The sequence below is a fragment of the Erinaceus europaeus genome, chromosome 6 (assembly GCF_950295315.1).
Source record: "Erinaceus europaeus chromosome 6, mEriEur2.1, whole genome shotgun sequence".
Classification (NCBI taxonomy): Eukaryota; Metazoa; Chordata; class Mammalia; order Eulipotyphla; family Erinaceidae; genus Erinaceus; species Erinaceus europaeus.
The window spans coordinates 61,395,196-61,405,023 of NC_080167.1; the positions used below are offsets into that span (position 1 = coordinate 61,395,196).

General features: G+C 42.1%; 1 protein-coding gene across 6 annotated transcripts; it reads left to right on the forward strand.

Moving 5' to 3' along the window:
• Window positions 1-7: 7 nt before the first annotated feature.
• On the forward strand, window positions 8-8,600 carry THNSL1 (threonine synthase like 1). 6 transcript variants are annotated; one of them, XM_016189721.2, is made up of 3 exons: window positions 8-164; window positions 4,703-4,878; window positions 6,190-8,600. In XM_016189721.2, the coding sequence occupies exon 3, from the start codon at window positions 6,238-6,240 to the stop codon at window positions 8,473-8,475; it is 2,238 nt and encodes a 745-aa protein (XP_016045207.1). In that variant the 5' UTR covers window positions 8-164; window positions 4,703-4,878; window positions 6,190-6,237; the 3' UTR covers window positions 8,476-8,600. The 6 variants fall into 6 exon arrangements, with proteins under 6 accessions (XP_016045207.1, XP_060048307.1, XP_016045211.1 ...); XM_060192324.1 differs by having other exon boundaries at window positions 6,348-8,600; XM_016189725.2 differs by having other exon boundaries at window positions 4,703-4,835.
• The last annotated feature ends 1,228 nt before the right edge of the window (window positions 8,601-9,828 follow it).

Genomic DNA, 9,828 nt, shown 5'->3' on the forward strand with positions numbered 1-9,828 from the left:
CGTCTGGGCGGTAGACGGGCCTGACCTAGCGTGGTCTCTGGCTTGGGCTGTGGGTGCAATTGGGGCAGCGCCGGTGGGTCGGGGCTGCTGAGTCTCTGGGAGGCGTAGGGACTCTCCCTCCCATTTCTTGCTCTTTCCTCCGCCTTCTCTGTGTGATTCTCTTGGTGAGTTATTGGAGGAGAAAGAAAGGGACACTGGAAAGCAGCCTGGACCTGTCGCATGCCTTCCCTCCCGGTGCCCCCATCCACTGCTCGGTCGGTGTCTGGGTTTCTTCTTCCCTCCGACCCCCCTCCCAGCCCTGCCCGCCGCCCACCTGCGGCAGTCCGCTTGTCTGTCCTCGCGTCCACCTGCATGCCCCCTCTGGGGTCCACCTGTCCACTTCCTGCTTCCACCTGTCTGTCCCCCACCCCCTCGTTCACCTGCATACTTCCCCTCCCCCAGGTCCACCTGTCCACCCCCGTGCGTCCAGCTGTCTGTACTTTCTGCGTCCACGTGCATGCCCCCCTGCCCCAGGTCCACCTGTCCATCCCTTGAATCCACCTGTCTGTCCTCCCCGCGTCCACCTGTTTGTCCTCCCAGAGTGCACCTGTCTGCCCTCCCTAGACCGCCACTGTTTGCAAACCTGTTCTCATCTCCCCACACCATTTACCTCCTGATCAGGCCCTTCCTCTTCTGTCTTCCTACAGGAACATGTGGACTTTGTTTTTGTTTTCTTTAACTAGCAGCCTAAAGGGACCTTGAAACGGGTCCTTGAATGTTTGCCCATTTGCTGATGTCCCTTTGGAAAAGCTGCCTTCTGCTTCAGAAGTAGTTTTATTCCATTTATCAATCATCTCATCTTCCTTAATCTTCAATATTTTGTATGTCTTTGCTACTGTTGGAAAGAAACTATAGAAATAAACCCTTGTCATCCCCACTATCTAAAAGACATTTTGGCATTACAATTCGGGGAAGGAAGAGAGATGGTTCTGAATTAAGGAGGCATCTTTGTACAGAGGTAATAAAAATTATCCCAGACATGAGAGACAACACCAGTTTGGGTCTTCACTCTGCCAGAGTGCTGGAGGCGTTTAAGCAGAATTGGTTTAATTTGTTTAAGTTTTTGGTTTCTGCCTTAAAAACTTTGCTTAAGGTAGGTCTTTATTTGGGTCCCAAAGTGAATTTCATTAGGGAGGAACCAATTTTATAATCTGTTGCCCAGTGGATCACATGTTCATGTTTTTTCTTTTATTTTTTTTTATTTTATATTTATTATTTATTTTCCCTTTTGTTGTAGTTATTATTGCTGTTGTTATCATTGTTGTTGGACAGGACAGAGAGAAATGGAGAGGAGGGGAAGACAGAGGGGGAGAGAAAGATAGACATCTGCAGACCGGGGGGGGCTCCGATACTTATGCCGGTCCTTGCACTTAACACCATGTGCGCTTAACCTACTGCACTACCGCCGACTCCCCACATTTTCATTTTTATCTTCTGTTTTGAATATTTCAGATGAATAACCCAATAAGGGATGATGCTCCTGTTTTTTTTTTTTTCCACGTCTGACTTAGTTTCTATTTTCCAGAACAATTGATATATAATATAAATATCACTTTGCCCTTTGGCTGTTTTCCTTTGAGGATTTTTTTTTTTTTTTTTTTTTGCTTAGCATGTGTGGAGAAAAGTCTTTGGGGGAACTGTTCTCCATGCATGCTAAGATATGCACAAAGGGCTCAGAATGATAATGCAATTAGCCAAGTCAGTGGTCATTGGCCAGTTCTTGTACACCTTCAAGTTAGAAGCAGCACTGTGAACAGTTTATCTCAATCCGTCCCTAAAGGAGCCACTGGGCTTGAGTGATGTCTCATTTCTCCAGTTAATAGGCCTTTGCTGACTAAAGCTTGTTTGACATTCTGACAGTAAACACTGAATACTGTAATTTCATCTGTGTCAGATTTCACATGGTTTAAAAAATTGAATTTGCTTAAAATCTCACTAGAGCATATTGACAGTCACGGTGCAATTGTTAAGTCATTTGGAAAGGAACTTCTGTTTCCACAGATGCTTGATCTGACAGTCTTGCCTTTTCAAAGTATGTTTACAACTAATTTCTTTTCTGATTTTTTATAATTTCTTCAAAGTGGCAGTATTATTCACAGCAGTGCCCATGACCATAAGGAATTGGTATACCAGCAGAGGGTAACCAACTGTCTGGTAAGGGACTAGGTAGTAAACGTTTTAGGCCTTTGCAGGCCACATAATTTTTATTGCAGCTACTCAACTCTACACCACTGAAGTTCAAAAGCGGCCGAAGGCAATGTACTGAAAAAAAAAAAATTAACAAATGAACAAAAAAGCTGTGGTCCCTTGAAACTTAATTTCCAAATGACAATAGCAGGGCCAGGTTTGACTTGTAATTCACACAGGTTTTTAGTAAATAATGGTTGTACATACAAATTAGTTTTTTCATGTATGTATGAATTAGTTTCTGTGGTTGTACACATGAATTAGTGTTTTCTTTGTAATGACTGTATTAGGTAAATTTAGAAAAATACCTCCTGTGAATAGGTTGCTGGTAATTTGTATTTTGGCTTAAAATACAACTTTATTATCATGATTAGAAAATAATTTAAAAGTGATTTTTTATACTTCTCCCCTTCTCTTTTAATTCCATATTCTGTTTTCATCAGCTTATGATAGTAAAAAAAATTATCATGTTTTCTGCCCTGAGGTCACACAACACTTGCATTTATATAGAAATTTTTTTTTTTTTTTGGTTATGTCACTGCCATATCACTGCCTTTTCACATATTTGAATGGAGAGTGTCTGTTTATGTCTAAAAAGCATTCATTGGGATTAGTGGATCAGAAAAGCACCATTCTTAATTGGTCAGTAGAAAAAGTATCTCTATCTAGGTGTGTGTGTGTGTGTGTGTGTGTGTGTGTTAATGTCCTTACATAGAAACACACCTAAATTAGGGTTACATATCAGTTGGTGGCAGAGATGTGGCCATAGGCTTGCAGAAGCCCTGCATGTACCCCAGGGGCAGTGATGTAATACTCCCTAATTCAGTGTCTGTGATGTCTCTGTAGAGCAAAATCATCTTGAATAATAATTATTTTGCCTTGTACATAAAATTCAATTTCTAGATGGCAAGTACATACTCTTTACATGGAGCACTGGAATGAAGTGGTGATGATTTTACTGATTTATTTAGAGAGAAGGTGGCAGGGAGAGAGACGCAAAGGAGAGACAGCACAGCAACACTTCACTAGTCACACCTCTACTTCTGCACGGTACATCTTCGTGGTGCCTGGGGGCTCGAATCCAGGTTCTTGCAGTCTGCTGGGTGAGCTATCTCCTGGCACCCTGAAGGTTTATAAACCAAAGCATTAAAAATATATATATACATATATATATATATATGCCTAGCCTTCTGTATATATAGCTGGCTCAAGTTTTATGCTTTCCATCTGTTTTCTTTGAGTGACAGTGATCCATATACTACATGTACAGTCTCTTGTACCAGCCACTATGATATATGCAATTTGAATTTTTTATACATACATGTACAGAGCTATGCTACACCTGTGTGTGGTGCGGAAGATGCTCTGTTTGTACTTTTTACAGTAGACAGTATTGCCTTCAAGTCATGTGACCATTGAGGTGAATAAGATAACCTTAAAGCTCATTCTGACATTTCTTTCATAGCCCTTAGGCCACTTATGTTTTTCTTCTATTCACTAAATACACAGGAAAATCATGAAAAAAAAATACATGTTGTGCAAAAAGTTATTTGGTTATATTCTCATTCTCTCTCTCTCTCTCTCTCTCTCTCTCTGTTACCACTGGATCTCAGTGTCAGCACTACAAATCCACTGCTCCTAGAGGTCAATTTTTCCATTTTATTGGATAGGACAGCGAGAAATTGAGGAGAGGGAGACAGAGAGGGAGAGAGAATAAGATAGACACCTGCAGACCTGCTTCACTGCTTGTGAAGCAACCCCCCTGCAGGTGGGGAGTCTGGGACTCCAACCGGGATCCTTGCCTGGGTCCTTATGCTTTGTACTATATGTGCTTAATCTAGTGTCCCACCACCTTTGGTTATATTCTCTTTCACACTACACAAAGTTAGCCATTCCTTTGACACAATTTAGTAAACTCTTTTATATGGCACACATGTTGAGTAAGAACCAGTATCTTGATAGATTAATAATAGATTCAGGGAATGATGAAAAGGGCCAGTGCATTATTTATTTTTTTTTCCTCCTCCAGGGTTATTACTGGGCTCGGTGCCTGCACCATGAATCCACCGCTCCTGGAGGCCATTTTTTCCCCCTTTTGTTGCCCTTGTTGTAGCTTCGTTGTGGTTATTATTATTGCCCTTGTTGACGCAGTTCGTTGTTGGATAGGACAGAGAGAAATGGAGAGAGGAGGGGAAGACAGAGAAGGGGAGAGAAAGATAGACACCTGCAGACCTGCTTCACTGCCTGTGAAGCGACTCCCCTGCAGACGGGGAGCCGGGGGCTCGAACCGGGATCCTTACGCCGGTCCCTGCGCTTTGCGCCACATGCGCTTAACCCACTGCGCCACCGCCCGACCCCCAATTATTTTTTGTACTTTAAAAACTCTGGATGGATATTTTAATAATAAACTAGACTGTATAGAATTTTGGGGTACTGCATGCAGTTATGATTAACCTGATTTCCCCCCCTATTATAGATGCCACTTTCTGTGAAGACTGGCTTTGTTTTCACTTACAGTTTTCATCAACAAAGTCTTCATCCAAGATTGATTCCTGTGTGTTATCAAGTCAGTGGTAGTTAACCACAGCACATGCAAGCTGAGAAATCCAGTAAGGAGATGTATTGCTTCTCTTAACTGTCCTAATTTAATGTGTAAGTTAAATTAATTGTTAGCCTAAAATGGTTTAGATATTTAATTACCAAAAAAAAAAAAGTTCTAAGTAGCATAGATAATCAAAGAAGTAAATGAAAGTTTTCATACTAAGATATGACATCAAACATTTAATATGTCTTAGTTGCAGATTGGTTCTGCCATAGAACATGTGAAAAAGCCCCATTATGTATACACTCTGGTTGATTTAAGTGAACGTTGCAACGGTTACTAAATTCCATTTTAATTTATTTTTGAGTCTTATTTAAAAGTTATGTTTACTGGATAGAGACAGTAGAAATTGAGAGGGAAGGAGAAGACAGAATAAGAGAGACAGACAGAGAGAGAGAAAGACCTGCAGACCTGCAGCTTTCCCCTTGCATGTGGAGACTGAGAGGCTCGAACCTGGGTTCTTTTATGTAACGTGTGTGCGACTAGGTGTGTCACCACCCAGACCCCTAAATTACATTTTTATAAAACAAAAAAACAAAATCCAAAAAACTGACTTGTCTGGCATTAATTTGTGTTTTGATGGTAAGTATATTTTTAAAGAGAGTGACTTGGCTAGTATGGTGAATTGTAGAGCTTTGGATGCCAGAATAATAGTTTCATCAGTGGAAACATTCTGGAGCCTTCTGACTGTCACTTAGGAGCCTGGAATTTGAATTAAATCTCTCTGCTGATGGAATGCATAGGACAGAAACCTAAGTGATGAGATCATAGATAAACAACCTTTGGCTTTGTTGCTAATTCTTGATTTTTTTCCCTTAGCTAATTGGATAGTTTGTCTTTCACTTTAGCTTTTTTTCTTTAAGGTTTTTAAATTGAGAAATATGTCAGAGTAACTCTTAATAATAAAAGCCACATGAGAAAGATGCCATACCATTGAGCCATAAAGTTATTGATGCATCCTTTAAGAAAATAGTCTGTTTTCCTGTTGGGAATTTTATAAGAAAATTTAAAATGTTCTGCTCCTGAGGATGGCAAACTCCAAACAAACAAAAATCCTCTTTTAACCCCCTGCATTACTTCCCGACCCCCAGCTTAGTATTTTTTTAAAGCATGTGTGTTATGGCAATTTCTGAATAAAGTTTGTTGTCCATAAGCTACAGATTGTTAGTCTTTTTATTCAGTGAATTGATATTGAAGAGACAATATATGAGAAATTGGATCAGAGAACTTGAAAATGTCCATTGATTTGGAAGATTCTTTTTTAAGCATGTTTACTATGGGCATGGCTCCATTCAATCGTATTAAAATTTTCTATCAAAATTAGTAACCAAAATATTCTTTTTGTTTTTATGTTTGTAAAGGGTTAAAGCCTGTTTTGAGGTTGTCTTGGGCGGAAAAGTGAAAAGAAAATGCTCCACATTAGCCGATGTCAGCATCTGAAACAAATAGCCCAGAAATATTTTTCTAGTATACCTATTAAAACAGAGAAACATGCTCACCGCTCTCTGCCTCTCTCAAGGACCTCTCCATTTGCAGAATTAAGGAAGTCATGGCACTCAACCTGTTCTCTAGTTGGGGACAAAAATATTATCCTGATGGGACCACCCGGTGCTGGGAAAACAACAGTAGGCAGGATAGTAGGTCAGAAACTAGGTTGTTGTGTCATCGATGTGGACGACGATATCCTTGAGAAAACCTGGAACATGAGCGTGTCTGAAAAACTGCAGGATGTTGGTAATGAGCAATTTTTAGAAGAGGAAGGAAAAGCTGTGTTAAACTTCTCTGCATCTAGAAGCGTGATCGCCCTGACTGGATCCAACCCGATGCACGATGCTAGCATGTGGCATCTGAAGAAAAATGGGATAATCATATACTTGGATGTGCCCCTCATAGATATTGTCAACCGCCTAAGGTCCATGAAAATAGAAAGGATTGTAGGTCAGAGTCCAGGAACGTCTATGAAAGATCTACTGAAGTCTAGAAGATGTTACTACAAGAAGTGGTTTGATACCCGTGTGTTCTGTGAAAGCGGAGCTTCCCCCGAGGAGGTCGCCGACAAAGTGCTCACTGCAGTTAAAAGATACCTGGATGCAGACTCAGAGACATTCATCTCCACGAGACACTTTGCCACCCAAGGCTGTCAACAGAAGGTTTCAGCAAAATTCTTCAGCGAAGCTGTAATTGAAGGGCTGGCCTCTGACGGCGGGCTCTTCGTGCCTGAGAAGGAGTTCCCAAAATTAAGCTGCGGGGAATGGAAGAGCCTCGTGGGAGCCACCTACGTAGAGCGGGCACAGATCCTGCTGGAGAAGTGCATACACCCTGCCGACATACCCGCCACCAGACTGGGAGAGATGATTGAAAATGCCTACGGGGAGAACTTTGCCTGCTCAAAAATCGCCCCCATCAGGCACCTTTCAGGGAACCAGTTCATCCTGGAGCTGTTTCACGGACCCACAGGATCCTTTAAAGATCTGTCTTTGCAACTGATGCCTCATCTGTTTGCACACTGTATCCCCCCGACTTGCAACTACATGATCCTTGTTGCCACTTCAGGGGACACCGGCAGCGCCGTCTTAAATGGCTTTAGCAGGCTGAGTAAGAACGACCAGCAAAGAATAGCTGTGACCACATTTTTCCCTGAGAATGGTGTGAGTCAGTTTCAAAAAGCTCAGATAATCGGTAGCCAGAAAGAAAACGGCTGGGCCGTGGGTGTCAAGTCAGATTTTGATTTCTGCCAGGCAGCCATCAAGAGAATTTTTCAAGATTCTGATTTCACTGGCTTTCTGACCATGGAATACGGAACAACCTTAAGCTCAGCTAATTCCATAAACTGGGGGCGGCTGCTGCCCCAAGTGGTGTATCATGCTTCTGCCTACCTTGATCTTGTCAGCCAAGGATTTATTTCCTTTGGAAACCCAGTCGATGTCTGTATCCCCACGGGAAACTTTGGGAACATCTTGGCTGCAGTGTACGCCAAAATGATGGGTATCCCTATCCGGAAATTCATCTGTGCCTCTAATCAGAACCATGTGCTGACCGATTTCATCAAAACAGGCCATTACGACCTGAGGGAAAGAAAATTAGCACACACCTTCTCGCCGTCCATTGATATTCTCACCTGTTCAAACCTGGAACGGCATTTACATCTGATGGCTGATAAAGATGGACAGTTGATGGCCAAGCTGTTTAACCAGCTAGAAGAGCAGCGCCACTTCCAGATCGAAAAGATCCTCATGGAGAAGCTTCAGCGGGACTTGATCGCGGACTGGTCCTCGGAGGGAGAGTGCCTGGCGGCCATCCATTCCACCTACAATACCTGTGGGTATATCTTGGACCCACACACTGCTGTTGCCAAAGTGGTTGCAGACAGAATGCAAGACAAAAGCTGCCCAGTGATTGTGTCCTCTACAGCTCACTACTCCAAGTTCGCACCTGCTATCCTGCAGGCTTTGAAGATTGAAGCAATCAGCCAGACTTGCTCAAGTCAGCTTTACCTACTGAACTCCTACAATGCATTACCCCCACCACACGAGGCCTTACTAGAGAGAATGAAACTGCAAGAGAAGATGGACTATCAGGTCTGTGCTGCAGATGTGAATGTTCTGAAGAGCCAGGTAGAAAAACTAATACAAAGCCAATTTCTATAAAAGTTTCCTGCAGGGGGAAAAAAAAAACATTTTTTTTTTCTGGTGAGGGGCATGCAGTAATAAACCACAGAAATTGATTTGCACTACGATTGCCCTTTGTTTATAAGTAAATGATTCTATCTGTAGACTTGCTAATTTCTATCATTTATCAGCCTATCATTTCTAGAACTGAACCCTGTACATGCACATGGTCCCTGGCTCCATAGTCTAGAAGTGACAAGAGGCTGCAGAGCACAAGGGCCCTTCCGTTACTGTGTTGTGTTTTGTATTCATAAGGGACATACTGGTTTCTACCTCCCCCCACAGTCATAAGTCAAGCAGAATGTTTGAAATAATATAAACACAGCTGTAAAGTATGACATCGGTGACCACCATTAAGTCTCTGTGGATCAGAGGTCACTTACCTCCCGAATGACTAATCCATATGGAAGGAGCAGTCAGCTCCTATGTTACCAGAGGACCGCTGGCAGACAAGCTCTCTGGCCTTCATTTCCTTTTGAACTTCTGTAGTTCAGGAAATGTAGCTAGACAAATCAAGGCACATGCTTTAGATGCAGGATGTAATAAAGAAAACTATGTGATCATTGATTCAGGCATAAAATTACCTATTTGAAGAGAATTTCCCAAAAATTCAAACTTTGGATTGTTTTTATATGGATGCAGATAAGTCTTCTATAATTTTTTTCTTGCCTTCAGGGTTATCGCTTTGGCTCTGTGCCTGCACTATGGATCCACTGCTCATGGAGCCTAGTTTTTCCCTTTTGTTGCCCTTGTTGTTTATCATGTTGTTATTGTTGTTATTGCTGTCATTGTTGGATAGGACAGAGAGAAATGGAGAGAGGAGGGGAAGACAGAGAGAGGGAGAGGAAGATAGACTCCTGCAGACCTGCTTCACCACCTGTGAAGCTACACCCCTGCAGGTTGGAAGCCAGGGACTCGAACTGGGATCCTTACACTGGTCCTTGTGCTTCACACCATGTGTGCGCGCTTAACCCGCTGCACTACTGCCCAGCCCCCCTTCCTATAATTTTTAAGAGTTCATTCCAATGTGGTATTTCTCCACTATCTCTCAGATAACTGGTGAACTAAAACTACATACAGCTGATGCACATACTCAGTTTTCACTTCTTTGTCATGACAGTCCATTTTAATTATCACTTGTGGTTGTGAATATACTGGGCGTTATATTTCTGAATTAAAGATTATAACTGAAAGGACATGCTAGTGTAACAGATGCTGCTCAACCACAAGATGGCATTCCTAACATAATTTGCCTTTGCTGATAATATTTGGGCTCATTTCCTGTGAGAACACCCTTTATGAAGAACTCTGTTAAGAGTTATAAATAATTTA